The sequence below is a fragment of the Lissotriton vulgaris genome, chromosome 1_1 (assembly GCF_964263255.1).
Source record: "Lissotriton vulgaris chromosome 1_1, aLisVul1.2, whole genome shotgun sequence".
Taxonomy (NCBI): Eukaryota; Metazoa; Chordata; class Amphibia; order Caudata; family Salamandridae; genus Lissotriton; species Lissotriton vulgaris.
Window position 1 is genome coordinate 1491431163 of NC_141685.1, and position 22893 is coordinate 1491454055.

The 22893-nt window shown below is 47.3% G+C and overlaps 1 protein-coding gene across 1 annotated transcript in view; it reads left to right on the forward strand.

Annotated features, from left to right (window-relative positions):
• MAPK12 (mitogen-activated protein kinase 12) overlaps positions 1-22893 on the forward strand; it is a 431974-nt gene that overhangs the window by 234548 nt on the left and 174533 nt on the right. Inside the window, exon 5 of the mRNA XM_086967390.1 lies at positions 20990-21019. Within this exon, the coding sequence (XP_086823516.1) occupies positions 20990-21019 (30 nt within the window). The remainder of the gene's footprint in view (positions 1-20989; positions 21020-22893) is intronic.

Below are 22893 nucleotides of genomic sequence, written 5' to 3' on the forward strand. Positions count from 1 at the left end.
TGGCCACTGGGTCCCCAAAACTCAGCTTAAAGTTCATGGATCAACAGACAAACATTTTCCTTTCTTGACGGACCTAGGGTGAGAAGGCCATATAGATTTGGTCTTGGAAAGTTACGGGTATATTACGTTGAAATCCCCAGAGAGATTACTTTGAAAGGTTGACGTCGTGTGCCTTGAGGGTAATGTGGTCAAAGAGAAATGTCTGTGACCAGACCCATTGGATTTAATCAACATCTTTTCCCCCTAGTATCTTTAGTCTGAATATGCTCTACATATTGGTGATTTATTAGGTACCCCATGCAGTCTGCAGATTCAGACAAATGCTGTGTCAAGAGTAAACAGGCATGGGCGAGGGCAGTCTCAAGCAGGCTCAATGGTGGGGCTTGTGGGCCCAAAGCTGCAAGTCATGATCGGAGGGAACGTGAGGCAGGTGGCTGGGTTCAGGATGAGGCCAATGGTGATACTCTGTGTACACTGCCATGGCCAAAGGGCACCATAATCTGGGCACATTTTGAGTCAAATGGGTACTGGTGGTGTGAGCAGTGCACACTGGGCACAGATTTAGGCTATCGGAAATTATTAGAGGCTTGGAAATGGAGTCTGCTACACCCTCTGCCCAAAACCTGCAGGGTATGGTGGAAGGGTGAGTCCCGTAGCTTCTAGGAGAAGAAGTGGGCACCAGGTGGTCAGACTATGCCCAGAACATGGATAGGCCATGCCGAGTAGATGCCATGTGGGTGCGAGTACAAGGAATGACCAAAGTCCATGCCCATAACCTTTTTTGCAAGCATGGGCGAGCATTGGATATGTACAGAATCAGTGAGGCAGAAACTGCAGGCTGTGCTAGGAGTTCTGGAGACTGGAATGTGGCAGGCCTTGCCCATTGAACCCATGCTGTTGTCAAATATCACGCCCTGTGATCAGCGCCCCTTCCACTATGCCAATTAAGACCGAAATTGAGCAGAAAGGCATGCTTTCCAGAGCAGGTATACAGGCAGGGCATGATGCACAGGCATAGCCAAAGACCACTCCCAGAGACTGCTGGTCACCAGTGCAGCAACTGCTACTCAGCATGCACATAGGACCCTTCTCCCAGCATGCTGTGGAGAAGTGTGGCTCAATGGTTAGAGCGGCAGACCCTGATGCAGAGGTCTAGCCCGGGACCAGGGTTCAATTCCCCGCCTCGGCGGGTCTTGGGCTCAAAATTCCACGGACCTGATAATTCTCGCCTCGGTGCCTATTCCAATCATGGAGTCCCACTCTGCAACTCTGGGCAATAGCTTGCTTAATCTCCACAACGGCCCCCACAATGCTAAGGATGCCTGACCACCACCTTGGGGGTGCCCAGGAGTGGACGCCTCACAGGGAAAGCCAGGATGGGTTCCACAGCGGTATTCGTACAAGCGCCTTGAGACCCTTGCGGGTGAGTAGTGCGCTATACAAGTATCAATTTACATAGGGTCAGAATATGGGCAACTTTCAACCAGTTGCTAAAGTATATTTTAACAAATACATCAACAAATCAATGTAAGACCTCTTGCTGAAGAAAGTTATACTTCTCTTCCGACATCAGGTAATAATTGATGGTATAAAAAATGAGTTCACAAAATAACTTCAGGAGTTTCTGGACTACAATCCAAAACATGAAAACTGTTGGTGTGCTGATTTGCTATATTTTTGTTTGCTTACTCACCAGAGCCATATTTCACTGCTGATATCCTCACGCAACATCACCAATGTCCCAAATGAGGAGAAAACAAAACTTGTGAGATAACAAATTACTTTATACGTGGCAACATCTCACATTACAGATGACATTAACAATGATATTATTGTAAGCTGTTTTGCTCATGATGAAATCATGGCCCTCTTTTTATCATCTAACAGCTCAAAAGGGAAAAGTGTGTGCAGGTTAAACTATAGCAGACAGTAAAATCCTGTCAGGTAAGTTGATTTATATTACTGTTCTTTGCCAGACATCGACATTGTCTAAGGCACATTATGCAGAGCATAGTATCCACAGGGAAGGCTAAATACGACCTAGGGCTGTTACCTAAAACGGTACCCCGTCTATGTCTCTGTCTGTAACACCCTCTTAAACAGTGGTTAGTTTGAGCCAGTGGTTTCCCCACCGGTGGTTTCTGGTGCTTGCACCAGAAATTGTCAACACCGGCACTTATGACAGTCTGCCACATGGTGGCGCTGTCTGCCTAATTTAGAAAGGCACACCACAGCTGTTGATAATTAATTCAATCGTCATTAAAAAAAATTACTAATACCTGCGACTCGAGCCATTCTTGTAGCTTTGGGGGCTTGGTGTATTCTGAATCGTCACGCTTGTAAAAGTGTGATGATTAGTAGTTGTGTTCATTCGGTCATCGGCAGCGCTGGCAGGGGAAATGGGTGGTTCAAGCTGCAGTGGCCTCCTCATGAGGGCCCTGGCACTTATTATTAATATTTATATTTTTAAACAAATTAAACACTGCTCTTAAGGATGCGCCTGGTGCAAACTGGGACAGTGAGCCATATTACAATGTGCTATCTATCCCCAGTGCCGGTGCAAACTTCTGCCTGCATTAGGTAGCGCATAGCTTTGAAAAGTGGACCAGCTGTTTGAAACTTTCAGGCTACCTTCCTGTGCTAATGGCCCAGTGGTAGGGCTTTTGAGAAGTTTCAGGGTATCCCTCAAAAGCTGGTGTACTTTGTATCTGCACCCAGCTGGTGAAAGATGTTTGGGGTTGGGGGGCCTGGGTCTTCTGTGCCCCCTCTCCCAAGGGGTGCGCACAGTCCACACAACTAGCATGCCTCAGAACAGATTATTTGCACCGGCGCCCACTGTATAACAGTGGCGCAGGGATAAAACCCTTACCCTATTTTTATGTGGCCATGTCTCCATGCACATGAGGGAACACCCACTTGGGATTGTTGTGGTGCACGTTTTGTGGCCATGTGATCCATCTTATAGAATGATCCATATTATAGGAGCTGTCCAAGTACTGAATTAGCAAAGTGCCCCTTGGGCTCAACAAGCGGGCACAGACACCTGTTGCATCTAGGGGGCATTTTTCATAATACTGCCCATTAGGTTTAAATGAGCTTTCGGTGAATACTAAATAAAGGCTAGCCTCCGTCCATATAATTTCATTGGCTTTGCCGATCTGGTAAAAATATTTCTATGATTTCGTCGACCTACTCACTGCTATTTTGCATTTTCTAAGAGCTTACCACGAGACATAACATATCTGTGCAAACTTAATAACCAGGGCTCTAATCTGTCCTTGCTTCTGAACACGAGTAATGTTCTGTTTAAACATTTCCTTGCTCATAGGATTCAACACGTCTCTCTAATATGAAGTTGATCAAACCTGTTTGCTTTTGTTCTGTCATCGTATATGTGCTAAAATGCAATTCAGGGAGAACTAATTTGTAAAATAGCTATTAGCTTCTCTGATCAGCTCCCTGACAATCCTCTTGTTACCTAGGCGATGCACAGGAAGATGGGCGAAGCGAGTCCTTCCCTTTGCAAAGGCACAGTCGTGAAGAGCAGCTTTTCTTTTCCAATGTTGAGACACAATAGCAGTCACTACCTTGAATTCAAGGGCAGCTAGTACCTCAGGAGAAAATGGAGTAAAATTACAATACGAGAATCATTACATTGCATTTTAACTACCAACATGAGGGGGAGGTGGGCTAGATCACAAAAATCAGTGTCCCCTACACTGAAAAAAATGTTGCACATGGTCACGCATATGGCACTAGTGGGAGTTTTAATCTGCCCTATGTGATGTAAGTGGGGCCTAGGGTTCGTAAAACCCAATAACGAGAACGCTAGTTAAAAAAGTAAAACGGTCATCAGCAGGGGAACAGGACAGAAATTAAAAAACTTCGTGCGTTTAGTATATTATTGAAGGGAGGAGAGAGGTAAAACTGCAAAGGGGTGATGGGTGTGAACAGTGCCACACCATGAGTAAAGGGCCCACTTGTGCGTGATCATACGCTTTTATTACGTAACATAAACCCTCATTGCCATTTTTTGGCAGAGATGAAGTGCTGCAAAAGTTAGTGTAATCTTTAGGAAATGTAGTGAATTCCCGTTAGAAACAAAATTAAAATGTCAGCCACTGTTAAAAATAACCTAGCCTGCCAATCTTACTGGCGCCTTAATTATCTAGCTCTTAAGACAGGCACGATGTATCTAACATCTTAAATTCATTTATGTGGTCCAGGTCTAATGAAAGGAGTGCGGCTGCAATACATCACTTTCCTATAATAAAAAGGGTTGCACCTTGGATATCACCGTAATGTATGTGTAAAGCTGGTCAGGTGTTGCTAAATCACGCCGCTTCATAAAAAGATGCACTGAATGTGCCGTGTAATGAGGCTTCACCTATCACTAAAGTCAAGGATGTTGGTCACCTCATAGGGACACACAGGCTTGCTTCTGTTACCAGTTCAGGTTGTGGCACCTGAAATTGGGAAAATGTGGTGCTATTTGACAGAGTGGAAGATATCCTAAACCGGTGAGGGCCGTACATGGTATTCGGATGGATGGCCGCACAATATCCCTGGATGAGAGACCTTGGACTCTTTACTCCCAGACAGCATCTTACCTGAGTGAAGTGATTCCATGGAAGCCACTGTGCTTTTGTAGTACAAGCTAATCTAACAGAGATGATATCGGACAATGAGGCATCAAAAAACCACTTTCGGGTGAACCGAAGGATTTGGAGAACTTATCTCCATGAAATAACGTCCGGATCTACGAAGGAACGGGAGACTGCACCATACTGTTACTAAGCAACCATGGCTTTAGACTGGATACAGTGATGAACGTTTGCTTAACACGCTGTATATGCTAACCTCTCTCTCTCCCTCTCTCCCCTCATGAGCACTGGGGGCGCTTTCTGAATTCGTGATTGATGAAGGTGATTAAAGTGATATGAGGACGTTATATTTATTTTCTTAAAGATAACATTTTATTTAGATTAATGCATTTATTGGTTAAACAGCTACTTGTGTAAAGTGGGCAGTTTGATATGTATCTTGCAATGCAGAAGGTAGTAGCTGAAGTGACTGGCAGACTAATACTTTATTGTAGGAGAAGCTGGTGAGAACATTAAACGTTTACTTTAGCAAGGTGATGTCTGGACCGGAGCACAACTGGGCCATATACTAAAGATACGAATGATTATTTAAGGACATGTTACTGTAACTATATTTGCATGACTATATGAATAGTGCTGATTAGTAAATCAAAGCATGAAAACCAAGTTGTGAATTGAAAAGAAACCCAACCTGTGGCAGCTTATTGCTTTTCACTTCTCACCCTGTCAGTTCCATTGGCGTGGAGAGGAACATAGTAAATGGATCTTCCATTGATGTGTGACCCTCAAACTGCCTCCTCAAACACAACAGATAGGTTTCTCTCTACGCAGAAGACATGTTGCTCCATATCCGGTCTGTCCACATTGATCTTGAGCCCTTACTTGCTGGCCCAGTTTTATACTCTGTCTTGGCTCAGGGTGAACTCTTCGAACATTTTTATCTTTCCACTACAACAGGAGGTACCTCCGTGCCTGCTTACACTAGGGGCGGAACCCATTCATTGGGCACCGCATTCATTTAAATATCTGGGTATCAAAATATTCCACACCCCACGGGTCATTTTGGAAGGCAGCATGGGTGCTGTGACCAGAACGATAAATGCCCATGTCTCATTCTGGACCACTTTCACACTAAGGGTTGTGGGGAGGGCATTTCTTTCTAAAATGGTGGTTTTGCCACTGTTGCTTTATTATTTTGTAAACTGTCGAGTGCTTATCCTGGGGATTGTCTTTATTGGCCTCCTCAGTTCTGTTGAGGGGTGTCGCCTGGAAATATGGTGGAGTAGGCGTCCTCATTAACTCCATATATATCCAACATCAACCTGGGGCTTTAAAGTACCACACAAAACGTCTGAGTGGTAAAGCAATGGTCTTGCCTCTACTGGAGGTGCTTACAACAGGGGCACGGCCGCAACACAATATTAAAACCATCGAGGCCCGGTAGACGACGGGCGAGCTCCGGTGGTCATTCTGCAGCGGCGGTGGAACCTGTGAAGGTCAGCATGGAGAAGTGAGATCCTAGAGGCAGCGGTGACTGAGGAAGGGAGGCCTGGTGCGAGAGGGGCCGAGGAGCAGACCCGCAGGAAACCTACGGTGCGGCCCTGCTAAAAAGAAACCAGGCAGTGGGCCGCGACTTCGTGCGGAGGCCTAACGAGGTGAAAGTGGGGCCCTGTCTGCCCGCGAGGGGTCCTTGTGAAGCTGAGAACCCACGTAGGGTCGGAGGACTCGTACGGCCGGTCGAGGAGATCAGGGGCCCCGTGGCCCTGAGTGCCAGTGAAGAGGAGGAGTGATGGGCAGCACAAATAGCAAAGGACGCCCTACCTGGCCCCTGTGGGATATCTGGCAGTACTGGAGGAGCCGGGCCCGGTGCCGCATGATGGCCGTGGAGAGGTGTTGGTAGCAGCACATAGAAGGCCTGGTGCCGGAGGCGCAAAGGAGAAGTGCATCGGAAGTGTGCGGTGCAGCCGAGTTACAACACAACCATGTACAGGGCCGCGAGTGACTGTGGAAGAGTGAGGCGAAAGTGGAGCATTCCCTGGTCGTAAAGGGTCCCTGAGGAGGTGAGGCGCATCCTGGGCCGGAGGACCTGTGAGGCCTATACAGGGGCACCATGGCCACGTACTCCCGAGTGATAGTAAAGCAAAGGAACAGGGGGCAGCCCAAGGTGCAGCGGTAGGTGCCCTGACCCTCGGGGGACACTTGGCGGTGGCCGAGGGGCCAGGCGAAGTGTTGACAAGGAGCGGTGCGGAAATAAGATTGACCGGGATGTGCCCGTCATTCCTGGGCGTGCCTGTCTGCTTCATAAGGCTGCCGAAGGGCCGAGGCCATAGACTTGAGTGAAGCACGCCCCACCACAAGTTGTATCTGTGGAGCTCACCTCGGTCAGTGCAGACTGAGGAAGGCACAGCTCGAAGACGCCTGCACTTGGAGATTATGGAAGCCATCCGGGTGGAACCGCACATGGCCATGCGGGCTGGCAATGGACTTACTGAAGGCTGCAGGTTCGCCGATAGGAGTAGAAATAGGCTGAGGATTTACTCTGGAGCAGGGTTTTTGCTTTAAAGCAGTCAAGAGAAGGCAGCCTACTATGCTGAAGGTGTGCAGGGGCAGGAGCGTGATTGGCATTGGAGACGTGACTCAGACTTACCTGACCAAGATCAGTTATTGTGCGTGCTGGCAGAGTGGAGGATTCCCCGAGAGATGATAGGAGCTTTGCCATAGACTTGCAGGGACCTGGAATTGGGGTCTGCGGCAACGGACATTGGAAGACATGTGGTATTTGTACATTGTGGTGGGAGTAGAGCTGACCTCACCCAGCATCCCTGATTTGCTCCCCAGAGCAGAAAGTAGCAGAGGTACCCGGGAGGTGGCTGGGTGAGCTGTCCGGGGGAGTGCTGGCCTGGTCCGGCGACCAGAACACGAACAAACAGTGGGGTGATTCCCACCCAGCGGGGCTGGAAAGGGACCTTGGCCAGGCAATGTGACTGGGGGCTGGAAGAGCAGACAAGAGAAGACACAAGAATGGTGAAGGAAAAGGGCAGCAAGATGGCGCAGGCCAATAAAGTTTCTAATTATACGCACCCGCTCCCCCCCGGACCAGGAGGCACAGTCTGTGGTTCAGGCATCCAGAGAGGGGGAGATAGTGCACAATGATGATGGAGCTCTCTCTATCGCCAATGTGTTGGCATCTATTCATTCTACAAGGGATGAGATGATCCACAAAGTAGACTTGGTTGCAATTGATGTGAACTTGCTCCGATGCAATCTGAAGAAGGTGTTGGAGAGGGTAACCACCATTGAACAAACAGTTGACACTCTGCAGACGGAACTCCATTCCCTGCGGGAGACGGTCATAGACCTCCAGAAGAGAGTAGTCCGCCTTGGCGATAGTGCAGAGGATGCAGAGGGGTGGTCGCACAGGAACAATCTCCGTTTTGTTGAGTTTCCAGAAAAAGCAGAGGGACCATCAGTGGAGCTCTTTCTGGATGGCTGGTTGGCTACTACTCTGCCCCCCACGAAGCTCTCAAAGTTCTTCACTGTAGAGAGAGCACATAGAGCACTTGTCCCTCCTCCGAAACCGGTAGCCCCACCAAGAGCCACCATCGCCCGATTCCTCAATTTTCGGGATGGGGACGCTATTCTGCTGTGTACCTGGACTAAGGGATCAATAACATATGAGGGACACCGGATCTCCATCTTCCTGGATTATACGCAGCGGGTGCAGGATCAGCTGCACTCATTCCTGGCAGTAAAGAGGCGAATGCGGGACCTGAATATCAAATATAGCCTCCTCTTCCCGGCAAAGCTGAGAATCGAGAGCAAGGGAAAAGCACTGTTTTTCTTCTCCGCAGCTGAGGCATGCGACAGGCTGGATGTAAAGGTCTCCCCAGGCGCCCGTTTGGCTCCCTCGATGCCGACGCCCCGAGAGGCGGGGTTGAGCAGGCCGCCCTAGGAGAGGCGCAAGCAAAATTCTTCGGTGGGCAGGGACAGGACCCGGAGCCCTGGCTGCATCACGGTTGGTCCAGATGGAACACTGCATGCCTCGGATGTTGTTCCTGACTCTCAAGCTTTGTCGCCTAACAGGCTCACGAACAGTAATCCCGGCGAGGACACTGATTAAACCAGGCACATGATTGAGCTCCAGGGCAGTAGTCACCAGAATGCACTATAATTATAATATGGAAATGCCTGGCCAGTACTAAATGATGTCGGAATGCAGGGGAGCTCCAGAAGCTAAGGACAGAGGATGGCCCTATGTACGCACAGGAGGTAGTTAACGGGAGCCCGCCCCTAGAGGCAGGTACCCAGATGGGGAGCTGGAGGCTCGTCCTCACACCCCGCCAGCGGGCCAGCCACTTTTTTTGGGAGGACGGGAGGGGGGTTGATCCACTAAGGGTGGTATTTGTTTTCTAGAAGGTTCTGTGTTATGGGGTTTCACTTCAGGGAAATGGGGCAACATCTACATTCCTTCACCTTACTACGTTTCAAGGGGAAGGGAAATGTGATGTTGTCCAAGGAAAGGGGAGGGGGGGGATTTTTTATTTTTTCAAATTCTTTTTATTTAGTATTTTAAACAACATACATTCGCCTTCCATAGTCCTCTCCCAGTACAATACCTTATCGGTCCAATTTACTCAGTACAACATTTCACAATGTAATAAGAACATGGTACATGTACAGTTCATAAATAACAGCATATCAGTGGGATAGCAGCTTAGGCGCCCCCCGTGCCCGCTGCCCCGTGGCCGAGCTACACAAGTCTTCTGGCATGTGAACGATCAGGGCCGCTCAAGAGTTGATGTATACACCCACCACACCACCTATCTCAAACAACAAAAACATGTCTGTGGCAATGATACAAAAGGCTTTGAATTCTGTAGGTTTAGAGCACCATTCCCTGCCCTCCCTCTGCAACCAATGATATACTTTCACTACCCCACATCTGCAGTGACCGAATCTCCGTTACCTAGGTCAGCTGTCTACTCTAGCGAGTAGATAGCACGTGAGGGGGGCCCAGATATCATTCGGCCTAGAAGCCACCAGTAGCAATTCCGTATATGTGGCAAGCCTATCTTGACAAGTAATTAGATTATCCATCCATGTATTAAATTTAGGCGCACGTCCCCTCCCCCATCTGCAGGCAACCCTTCGTTTGGCCATGAGTAGTGCCAAAGCCACAAACCACCGGTGTTCTGCACTCACCGGGGTAACAATCCCCAACAACGCCAATAAGGGGTCTGGTTCCAGTGTCGCGTCTCATCTGCTGCAGTGCTTCAAAAACCCTATTCCAATAGTCCCTAACGCTTGGACAGACCCATGCCAGATGCAAAAAGTCCGCCCCAGGGGCACGGCATCTGTCACACCGATCATCCTCCCTCAGTTTAAATCTGTGCATCTTAGCAGGTGTGTAATATAATCTATGAAGGAACTTATAGTGTATGATGCGGAGTCTGCTGCTCGCTGACCGCGCCTGAGGTGTAGGTCTCTCCCTTTGTGCATGCACTGTTTGTAAATCATTTATACTAGTCGTGTTGGTTTGGACCTTTCCAGCATGAAATGCAACGGGGTCAGCCTTACTGGTTCTTCCGGAAATGTCGGGGTGATTGCTTTTACACTCTGCCTCAGTTAAATATACAGAAACACATCTAACGGCGTCTGCAGCTCTTCCGGACACATATGTGCAAGGGCACGGAACTTACTCTCGTGTTACATATCCCCCCAAGTAGCCATGTCATATTTTCCCCTGAATTTCTTAAATACTTCCTCTTGCAGCAGCGGAATGTCCGTGTGATAAGTAAGGGGCATCAGTGAAGTATATGCCAAAGGCACTCCCAGCATCCCCACAGTCTTGTGCCACGCCATACGCGAACTGTAGAGTGCGTTCGGTGTCTGCTCCCTTTTCCCAATCTTGCTATATATTGCCCCTTCTAGCGGGACAGGATGAGCCAGCCAATGTTCCGCCGCCACTTGTGGCATATAGCGAGGTTGTTTGATCCAATACCATACAAAGTGGGCTTGCGCCGCTATAAAATATAACTCAAAATCAGGGATCCCGAATCCCCCTTGGGAATAAGGTCTAGTCAACACTTCCCATTGTAGTCGAGGCTGTTTACCTCCCCACACCAGTCGTATTAACTCTGATTTAAGGGGTTTAAAGAAGTAGGAACCCGGATAGTAGGGTATATTCAGAAATAAATATAACATCTGTGGGAGTATCACCATTTTAATTAAGTAGGCTCGCCCCGCCATGGACAGGGGAAGCGCCACCCGTCTCGTCACACAATCGCCGAATAGTTCCAACATTTGCCCTCATCAGTTCCTCCCTATTCCTTGTAACTGCAACTCCTAAATATTTCAGCTCATCTATACACCATTCTAAGGGGTAATCCATTTCAAATCGTTCAACCGCCGCCGTTAGTGGAAAAAAGCTAGAGTTGGCCCAATTGATTTGTATACCGGACAATCTCCCAAAAACAATGAATTCCCGCAATACCGGGCTCAAATTTTGTTGTGGGTCACAAATATATAAAGTAATGTCGTCCGCGTATAGCGAGATAAGTATCTGGCGCTGAAAGCACTGCAATGCCTTATCATTGTGACTTTGCCGCAGTTTTGCCGCAAGCGGTTCTACTGCCAGCGCAAATAGCAGTGGCGCCAAAGGACACCCCTGTCTGGTTCCCCTCCTTATTTCAAATGTCCGGGACGTGTGGCCTTTGATCAACACCGTGGCCATTGGTTTCGTATAGAGCAATTCAATCCAAGCTAAGAACAAGGGTGGGAAGCCCATCTGTTTCTTCACCCTGAATTGGTACCCCCATTCCAGCGAATCAAACGCCTTAGTAGCGTCCAAAAAGATCGCGGCCATGGGGAGATCAGGGGAGGTGGTGTGCAAGATCGCAAAGAGCGTCCTTAAGTTAGTTATGAGACGTTGCCCTGCCAGGTACAAACCCCGTCTGGTCTGGCAGTATCAGATGTTCCATCAACCGGCTCAGTCTGATCGCTATCAGCTTAGCTAGTATTTTCGCGTCGCAATTAAGCATAGATAGTGGCCTATAGGAATCGCAAAGATCAAGGGGCTTACCCGGCATGGCAAAGACAGAATCAGCGCTTCCCTCATCGACTGGGGCAACTGTCCCACTACTAATGCGTCTTCATAAACTTCCTGAAGTACCGGCGCCATGATCTCTATATATGTTTTATACAATTCCACCGGAATACCATCGGTGCCCGTGGCTTTACCCGACTGCATGCTCATAATGGCATCCCGCACCTCATCCAGCTCAAAGGTCGCACACAAGAAGGTCCTCTGCGTATCGCTAAGCCACCCCAGTGCTACATCCCCTAGGAAGCCATCCAGCCGCTCATCCAAGTCGCCTGTTTTGGTATACAATGCGCTATTGTGTTCTAGGAACGCGTTGAGTATATTGTGTGTGTCCCGGTGAATTATGCCCCCAAGTCCTTTAGTTCCGTAATAGAGTTGGCACATGCCGGTCTCTTCACCTTTTGCGCCAGCATTCTTCCAGGTCGGTCACCCTCTCCGTAACTTCTGGCTACCTAATATTTGCTTTTGAACTTCGCCTCCCTCTGAGCTTCCTCCATGTACAGGGACAGTTTTTCCCGAAAGGCTATTTGAGTTTCTGCAGTTGGAGTCTCTGCCATTTCAGCCTCCTGTCTTTTAAGATCCCTATCAAGAGCCCTAATCGTGGCCTGGATATCTTTAAGCACCCCAGCTCCCTTTCCTATACAATATCCCCGTATAGTTAATTTAAAAGCCTCCCAAATCAACTCTACGCTCTGGACTGAATTTTTGTTTCGTTTAAAAAAATCAAGTATTTCCTCTCTCTCACAGTTCTTGAAAGACCGCGTCCAGTAGAATGGAGATGGGGGGGGGGAGTTTTCGTTGTTTGGGAACAGTTCTATGGAGTCATGACACAAGTGGCAGTTAATTCGATATGTAGTGATGTGGGCAAGGTTGTAGTTGGATGCATGGTCTAAGGCAGCTGAGATGTATGCGAGTACGACTGAGGTTATATGCACTTGATGGGGACCACTAATCTTAAGTTAATCACATGGAATGTCTGTGGCATTGTGGCCTTTGAGAAGCACAGGCAAGGCTTTACATACTTGAAGAGATACAAGGTAGGGGTAGCCTGCTTGCAGGAAACTCATATCTGGGGACACTCTATTCCGTGCTTAAGGAAATGCTGGAGGGGGTGACTGTTTGCCACATCTTACTACTCCGGGTTTGCAAGGAGGGCTCCTCATATGGGTGGCACCAGGGGTGCCTTTTCAGCACTTACATCAGGTGGTGGATGCGGAGGGGGATGTACGTTATCCTACATTGGAGATTGGATGGTATGAAGCTGTGTATGATAAATGTGTTTGCCCCAAACGAGGACAGTGCTTCCTTCTTCCCCGCTCTCATGGAGGCGGCTTCACCCTCCTGGGGGCACCGATGATACTGCTTGCTGGGGATGTTAATTGTAGAAGTCCACAACACTGGAGGATATGCTGGACTGCATGATACTTTAAGATGTATGGTGTATGTGCAATCCTGGCACCTGGCAATTCTCTTGTTCTACCCCTGTCACCAGGACATCCAGTAGGTTGGATTATTGGTTCCTTTCCACTGACTTGGGGTGGAATGTGGGCCGGATAACGTATCTACCTAGGTATGTATCTGATCACTGCCCTGTCCTGATGGAGCTGAGGGGGAGAGAGATCAGATCTGAAATCGCCCTCTGGCGACTTACCACTGACGCTCTGATGGACCCCCATTTGTAGCCGCCATCTTGGAGGAACTAAAACGATACTTTGAGGAGAACTGGGAGTCGATCTCTTGTCGCACGACTGAGAGAGAAGCCATGAAAGTGATCGAGAGGAATTTGCATAAAAACAACCTATGGGGTATGGTGGCAACTGGAGCGAGATGTGGCAGCGCACGAGGCAGACGTGGGCAGACTGAAGGCCAAGATAGCCACTACCCCTCAGAAGTCGGGGGGAGTGGGAAACGGCCAAAGAGGCACTGTTGATGGATCTCGGTAGACTGGAAATACATGCGCATACAGCCTTTCGTCAAAGACTATACAGGGAGATAGATAGAACAGGAGTGTTGTTGGTGCGATTAGTGCGGCTGGAAACATCCCTGGCCCCATTAACGCAGATCCGAGATGCTGAACCAACATTAGTGTATGCACAACAAGCGATTGTTGAAACTCTGGCGACTCACTTACTGTGTACACAGTTCGACCTACCCCAGGTTTAGGGGCGGTGCACGCCTATCTGAATGCTGTAGAACTTCCTTGGCTCGGGCCTGAGGAAACTGAGGCACTGGGTGTCCTGATGATCAATCACCAAGGAGGAATTGAGTCTGGCTATATTTCGGCTCATACTTGCCAAGAGTCCGGGATCCGATGGACTCCCGGCAGAGTTTTACATACCATTTGCCCCAATACTTGTTGATAGACTTCGGGAAGTCTACAACGAAGTGCTGGAGTGGGAAGTTCTGCCGTCCACCATGAGGGAAGCGTTGGTGGTCATGATACTTAAAAGTGATAAAGACCCAGACCTGCTCGGCTCTTGCAAGGCTATTTCGCTGCTAAATATTGATGTAAAACTACTCAGTGGGATTCTAGTGGACCATCTCCTCTCTGGGATACCCCGACTGGTGCATGTAGATAAGGCAGGGTTTATACCGTGACGAAGTACAGCGTTAAATCTGAGACGTTTGGCGCATGTGTGGCACGCCCCAGACCGGTCTGAAACAGACTGTGCTATTGCATTGATGGATATCTAACAGACGTTCGACTGTGCGGAGTGGCCATATATGTGGCAGGTCCTCCAGTGATTCAAGGTGGGGTGAGAGATTCCTCAAGTTGATGCAGATGATCTATGCAGCCCTTAGTGTCAGAGTTGGCTTGGGGAGGACAGTGTCCAGCTGGCTCACACTGGGTCGGGGCACCCAACAGGGATACCCCCTCTCTCCATACTCCTATTCGCGATGGTGATGGAGCCCCTGGCTGTGTGCTTGATGAATGTGATGGCCCCTGGGTTATTACGCTTGGGGAGACCAACCATATAGATTCGCTATACGCGGATGACCCTTTAGTCTATTTGACAAATCCGGAGCTCTCAATGCTTGTGCTTCTCCGGGAATATCGGGGCTTTGGGGACATTTCGAGACTTTGCATCAATCCCGGGAGGTCCAGGGTAGTTCCAAGGGTATTCCCAATGGGCAGACTGGCCATGGTCCCTGAGGTGGAGCGACATGCCTTGCTGCCTGTATGCAATGCAACACTCACTCTCAATCATTCCGCTGCATTATTCCAGACATTAGAGAGTCTGCTGGTAGACCTCTTATGGGGGAAGAAACGCAGAAGGGTACGCTTATCTCTACAGAGGGCGTGGGAGGGGGGTGGGCTAGAGATCTCTCAACTGGAGTTCTACTCAGTTGCAGCACGCAGCCCCTCTGGCTGGATGACGAGGACAACTGGGAGAAACAGTTGCTAGCGGAAACCTATGGTGCCAGTTCACTGCTGGAACTACTGATGCTGGGAGGCTTGGTCCTGAGAGGTTGCCCGTACATTGTGCGACATGTGGCTACAGTATGGGAAAATGTAGTGATGAGAGTGGTGCGAAAGGCTCAGTTCGCTCCAGATATGCCCCTCTGGGAACTGCGCACTTTTGCCAGTAAAGCAGACTCCATGACGGCGGGAGGGGGGCTGCCAGACGTTAGGGGACCTTTACATTGATGGGAAATTTCTGACACGAGACAAGGCACAGGAAATCTTCAATTTAGGGTTGGGCAAATTTATACAGTACTGGAAAATATCCAGTGTGGCTAGTGAGTACTGAGGGAGTATCTTCTGGGAGAGACTCTGGGCATTCATTCAAAATGGGACGCATTCATGACCGAGCCCCTGAAGTGCATGGAGTAAGGTGCACGGGGGAGTGCAGGGAGTGAGAGCAAATCTGCGGTTTAGGCTCCTCCAATACAATTTATTACACCAGGTGTACCTCACACCGTGCACGTTGCACATAATATATCCAGCCCGAAGTGATGAGTGTCCTAGATGCCATGGGAAGGGAGCGGACTTTTTACACATGGTCTGGTCTTGTCCTTTGCTGCTTCCTTAGTGGGAGGACATACTTACGCACCTACAAGAGGCTACGGGCTGGACAATACCTAGGGAAATACTGCAAGTAAAATTAGGTCTGCTACCCACGCCAAAGAATAAAAAACTACGCAGGCGATTTGTTAATTTGGGGTTGGTGTAGGCTTGGAGGCGGAGAGCATAGATGCCTCCCCGTATTTCACGTGTTGCGAATTGTCTCAGGGATGTGTGCGAGTGGGCGATAGCGGAGTCGATACGCATGAAATTTGTATGGAAGGACGAGAAGCTAGAGGATGATATCCTGGCATGGGCTGCTATGTTGGCGTACTTAAAGAATGATGCTGCATCTACATCTCAGGGGGCCTCTGGGAGAGAAGAGTCCCCACCAATGGGCTAACTTTGGAATAAAGTCCAGGCCATGTTTATGATTGTAGCTGATGGAAATAATGCGGTAAAGTGTAGCAACCAGATCACCTGAGAATGTTGAGGGGGGAGGGTAGCGGGGCTGTTTGATACGAAAAACACGCAAAAACCTATTGTTATGGTGTGGTAATATAAAATGAGGAATGCCTACGCACTCAGATGTAATGTCAGGTTTTATAAATGCCAATAAAACTTTATTGACAAAAAAAACAAACGTTCTATTTAGTGACTCAATATGGGATACTGAGGGACGGCGGATCGCCTTGTCCATACTATAATACTTCCCCATTGACCAAGGTGGGCTGAATGCAGCAGATTTTATACCATATTACTACAGCGCACTAGTAAAGTGGCCAACACGCTGGTTGATGGGGCACCATGTGACTGAAACTAAGCCCACACCAGAACTATTACAAGCCGCGATGCTCCATAATTTACTTTCCCATATACTAGAGCACTCTCAAAAGGGTACTTTATTGCTAGGCATAGTGCACACCTGCCTGCGCAATGCCCTGCTATATACGAAGACTGCGCCCCCATGCTCCCTGGCCATTCCGTTGAAAGGTATGTCCTAACTCACCCAATGCAGCTCTCCTCACGTGGCCTGTCGCCTTGGGAGGCCTAAGTCCTGTGCCCTGTGGGGGACCTGTTTATAACCTTCTTATGTACTTTGAGGCCCTCAACAAGCGGATTGAGGTCCCAGCTGGAGAATTCCTCAAGTATGGTAGGATACATCTGGCAATATGCCGGCCATGGCAGGCAGCTCAACAGGAGCCGCTGATGCATTTGGCTGTACAAGCATAGTACATAATGGGACACAGGTGGAGATTAGTGACCTGGCTGAACAAAGGGATTCGGGCACACACCAAACCGCTCTCTATACACTCGTAGGGCAGACTGGGAAGATGAATTCCATATAGTCTTAAACGTCAAGGAGTGGCAAGCTTCACCCCAGTACCCTCACAGATCTGCTGGAATGCGCTTTTTAAGTTTATTAAAACATATCTCCTGCACAGAGCCTATTTGACTCCCTAGAAATGTTATGCACTGTTCCCCCACGGCCTCCCACCCTCGTCCTTGCTACCTTGGAGCACCTCAGGGACAGACCAAGGCAACACTCTGGGATTGATACTCTTGGGGAGGGGGGATTTACCCCAGACCGGAGGGAGCTAAACTCACCACCAGGTTCCTTGACCTTGGCCTCCTTCTGGCACGCCATGCCATTTTGGAAGGCTGCAAACCCTTCCACTTTGTCCTCCTCTAATTGAGACCTCCAACACTGGGCACAAGCCAAGAGCATTACACTTTGCAGAGAGTAAAAGAGAGGACTTTGGCGATTGTCCATCTCAGATCTATGGGATGCCCTGGTCCAAGCTAATCAATCAAAGCCCTATCAATAACAGGACCCACATTATGGAACAAACTTCCTCTGTCTCCGAGACAGTGTACAGAACGTCTCAAATTCAGGAGACAACTGAAAACCGTACTGTTCAGAAATGAGATCTAGTTTTTACTCTATCCACACCCTCTGTTCGACCGGCTCCAAAAGCACAGAGATACTCCACTGGGAGTCGATTCAAGCGCTATATAAACCAGCAAATAAATAAATAAATAAAGATCTGGTCTCCAACGACTACCTCCAGCCGTGAAGGGGCGCATTGAAAGCGTCTGAAGACTTATCTTTACGGGTTGGACTTCCAACTTTCCCTTCTACAGGCATCTAGGCACTTACGTGCCTTCAGAGTTGAAGAACCCATACTCTGGATATTCTGCGACATGGAGATGGAGTTGGTAGAAAAAGCTGAGAGTGTCTCATATCCATATTTCAGAATGCAAATATAATAGTGAGGAAGAGAAGTTAGTCAGTGATAAAACTAACTTTTTTGGATAGTGCCAGTGTTTCTTAACCACTAGCTGTTATTCCTTTGTTTAACATTCAATACCATCATTTTCAACCCATCTAGGCCATTGCAGAGGAGGTCAACTATATCAAATGGTAATTTTTATTTTTTTTGGACACACAATGAGGCCTAACAAGCTGGAAAAACACCTATGGTGACTTGTGTGCCCTTACATGTAGTGTGACCTGGGTGATTTAGGCTAGACCTCTACTTAAGGGTGGGGCTAACATACACTGCTACTGAATTTTACCAAGTTTCGAATGATTATAACCGACAGATGTTTTTGTTGCTCCACTCTCTCCCCCCCCCCCCCCACCATTCCCCTGCCTGCCACTCAAAACTAAAGCATGGTTGACCAGTCTTATTTTCAGAAAGCTAATATATTCCTGGCAACCTCATGTTAGCAGACTATACGAAACAGACTATTGCAGCCTCATCAGCATCAAAGTCCTCGCTGTCAAGAATCCATGCTGATTTTTAAAACTCATAGCGTGCTACAAATTCGGCATCACAATCTGGAATCATTCCACTTCAAACATCTTTTGGAAAAGATCAGAGAAAGCAAAATAGAAACCCGGGTTCCCAAGTAAGACACGTCAACTTTCAAACAGCCATTGTGCAATATTGAATGCAGTAAAATATAGGACAATAGTGTCTTTGTATCTTTGGTAGAAGAGCAGTTGATTGGAGGACAGAACTTCCTGTCGCTGCTATCATAATAACTTATCAAAACAATAGATTCACTGTCATTTAGACTTAACAAGGAAGGCCTCATTTCATTACAGCTATACGATTCTATGCAACTGTTGATGCGTTTCAACATTTCTGCAGGACTGGCACATCAGATGCTATTGCTCGCGTCAGTTGCAAGTTCCCTCAGGGTAATGTAGCTTTTGTACCAGTCACATGCATTTATGGACCTAGCATGTGCTTCTGGGCTCTGTTCTACTTTCTGAAACAGTTGGATTTCATCTTCACTTTGTCATGTGTTTTCCTGTACATCCATGTTCTCTTGCTGCTTTTTCGCCTCTTACCATCTCGCTCTATTGTGGCAATAGGTTGTCTCATTTACATGGCCAAGAACAGGGCATCCATCTTGGAAGGACGTGGATGTGCTGGGATACTTCACTTATTCCGTTTGCATTTTTTGTATGTTAGCCATGAAAACGATGATTTGTATGGAAACCCAATTCATGTAGCTGTTGGGTTTTTAGGTCGAGCCTGGGCAGCGCATGCGCTGCTCTGTGAGGCATGCTGCATTGAGGTATGGACTTGAAGCTCCGTCCACTCTCCGCCCATATTTTTCATTGGCTTGTGTCATTGTCCTTTGTAAACTGCCGCTTTTCATTGGTCAATAGGCTTAGTAGTCCCTCTTTAGAACCACCTTGTCTCATTTTGTAACCTCCCATAAGGACTGTCCCTTTTACATGTGTTAGTAACTTGGTAGGCTTCAATTACAGCCTCCAAGCACAATTTCCTTAAATTGTGTTTTCACCGGACTCCTGTTATAGGAAGACATTTTTCTTTATTTATTAGCATGGCATACCTCAGTGGCGGCCTCGCCTTTGCTTTATTGTGGCACCAAACGCGGCTGCATGTTTGTTTTTTAAAAACAATTTACTTTTTTTCTTGTTCTTTACAAGCGCCCATTGCTACGCTTTGACGTTAATAGAGGCCGCACCCCCTTCTTTAGACAAGCCACATCTAAAGAAAGGTCTGCGTTCGCTATTAAAGTGAAACCGCGGCATGGGGCGCTTTTACAAAAAAAACTATTTTTTATCAAGTTGACAAACAAATGCTTTTCTTTTTAACACCTTGGGTGCTTGAGATATTTTCCTCCTGTGCTGCATTCCCTGAATTCCCATTGTTCATGACGGCACAGCTCAACCGTGCCTCATGACGAGCTGAGCTCGTCATGAGCATCGAAGGGGTTAAGAGCCCCCCATACCGCACTTTCCCTTTAATAGCGGCTGCAGACCTTTCTTTAGACGCGGCTCGTCTGAAGAAGGGGGCACGGCCTCTATTAAAGTGAAAGCACAGCATGGGGCACTTGTAAACAACAACAAAATATTTCTAATGCAATAGGTCTCGGATTTGTGAGAATTTAAGCTATTGTCATTTACAATGCCAATAGCTCAAACTCTTGTAAATGCGAGACCTATTGCATTGTTCACCTTATTTTCTTGGAGACACCGGGGCGTGACTTCTGCGTGGGTGGGGGACGTAGATTTATCAGAAATGGGTTTTCAGATAAATAGTTGGGTACAGGTGCTTTCAATCAGGTATGGTGAAAGGTCTGTCGGCTTTCACCAGGAATATTTACATACATACTGACAAAAACGCACATAATCTCTCCCTCTCTGCTTTGAAAGTCCTGAAAAATGTTGGTTATTTTGCAAAATATTGTGTTTTCTCTTTTAGTACTCGTATCAATCCTCATTCCTCTCTTTCCACTGTACCTTAGGCCCCTCTCATGCGCCGTGCTTGTGTATAATGTATTTTAACATTATATGCCCGCCTGGTTGTTGGAAAGTCTTAAACTGACACCCCATCCCCAATCTTACTGACCAAGCTACGCCGCTGAAAAGCAAATGACGGAAATCAACCTGCATGACAATGGTTGGAAATGTTTAAATAAAAACAGCATTTGTTGCATAAAGTGAACATATTTTTGAAAGCTGCTACTGAAACTGAAGAAATGGTTATTTTTAAATGTTTTATAACTCAACGCTTATGTGCGGTGGCGCAAGATGTCCTGAGTACATTAGTTTTGTTTGCCGGAGTATTATGCAAAAAGCCTTTTCTAAAATTGACGTACAAGAAAAAATATATGGAGTCGTAATAGCTTTGGCAATTAAATGTTTAAATACAAAAAAAATCATCAGGAAAAGCTCATCTGCAATGTACTCTTGTCTCACCTTTAAATATGTTTTTTTCTGTTTTGTAGTACATTCATTCCGCTGGCATAATTCACCGGGTAAGTTGATATTTATTTTTACAAAATCGTTCACAGTACATTAATGTAAGTTTATGTATAGTTGTCTTAGCATTATGTTCGAAAGATTCTAAGTTTCTAACTTGTCCGATCTTGAGTAAATTGCTGTGAGCTTTCCTTTGTTTAGTCCTTGCACATTTGGTGTGTTACAGTGAATGTTCCAAGGGTGCAATGTTTGTAGGCGACTTGATGAAAGTCAATAAAGCAGCCCTTATCCCCTTATTCAGTTTGTCTAGGCCTGGCTTTGTTGACTTACCATGAGTATGTCCGATGTGAAAATCGATTGCATTCGTGTTCTATGGTTGTCCTCAAATCTTCTCTTTCATTCCATCGGAATATGACTGCACAGTAAGCTGTGGTGTTTATTCGCCTATGATTGCATTATCATTGACAACATTTTGGTATCTGTGGGCAGCGCAATAGCAGCAAATATATACATTTCATAACTAAAAAAGAAGGCATAGTTCTTTCATGGAAACAGTTACTCGAAAGAAACACAGAGGGACGCCTGGTGCCCATTGGACAGTAGGAGTGGCAGGCATTTTAATAATTATTTAACAAATTAATACATAATTAACATAATGCATGCTTGGCTGCAGTCCGAGATTTCTGATGTGTACACACAACCCCTGCACTCCATCCGGGAATTCACCATTTGCTTTGTGACCTCTACCCTAGTGTTGACACTCCGCACATTTGTCCCTCCTCTCACCTCTTCATGCTTCTTGGGCGTATCTTCCTCGCTCGTTACATGAACTGACCCTACCTCTTTCACATACTTTGCTTCACACCCCTCGTCCCGCTTGTCTTTTTTAAGCCAATCCCGTTGCTCTAAATATTGTTACTTTAAGCCTTCAATCTCCCACCTTCACCACCAATTTGTACAATTCTTTGATGAAAAAGTAAAATTGCTTGTGGATCATGTCACTCATCCTACCCCCTTTGAAGATCGCAAATCCATAGTCTCTTTGACGTCATCACCGAAGATGCCCTCCTCAAAAGCATTCTTGCAACAAAACCTTCAAACAATTCTATTGACCCCCATCCCTAGTGACATTGCCATTGACTTCTACACGCTGCTCCCCTACTGGACCAGCCTGGTTAACCTCTTCCTTAACCAAGTCCTTTCCTGTTGCCCTAAAAACTGGTCAGGGTACCCCACTTCTTAAGAAACACTCTGCTGATGTGAATGACCTCCACAATTTCCGCCCTATCACCAACCTCCTGTTTCTTGCCCAAATTATATAAAGTTGTGTATCAGAGCAACTCTCCCAACATATCGAGGACAACAACCTTCTTAACTAACTCCAATCTGGTTTCACTCAAGGCTGCAGCACTGAAATACCCCTGCAGCAAGTGATTGACAATGCCCTGCGAGTACTTGAGTCTGGTGAGTCATGTTCCTGATACTTTTGGACCCATCTGCAGACTTACTGTTAATCATATCCCTCTTCTGAACACTTTAATGCAGAACACAGCTGACTAAAATCAGGAGCGATCGTCAACGTTCAGTCGAGAGGGCTCATTTGGTGTTCCCTAAGAAGATGACCACCCTTTGTGCCCAATTCGACCGAACGTCGGGGAGATGTCGGAACCAGTCACCTTCGCTTCCTCCGCCATGTCAAGGATTTTAGTAATAGGCCCTAATGCATCCAGCAACTTATCCTGACAGGAGCGCCAGGAATGGTCAATGCTTTTGCGGGGATATTTCACAAACTTCGCAAGGAAGGTGGCTATTTTCTAGTCCAACTCTGGTGTCAGAGCCACCTTCCCTTCCAATGTGGGCTGTGGGCACTCTCCTCGCAGACAACTCCTCCTCTCCTTCTCCAAGGACTAGGTGAGTGTTACTCTAGGGA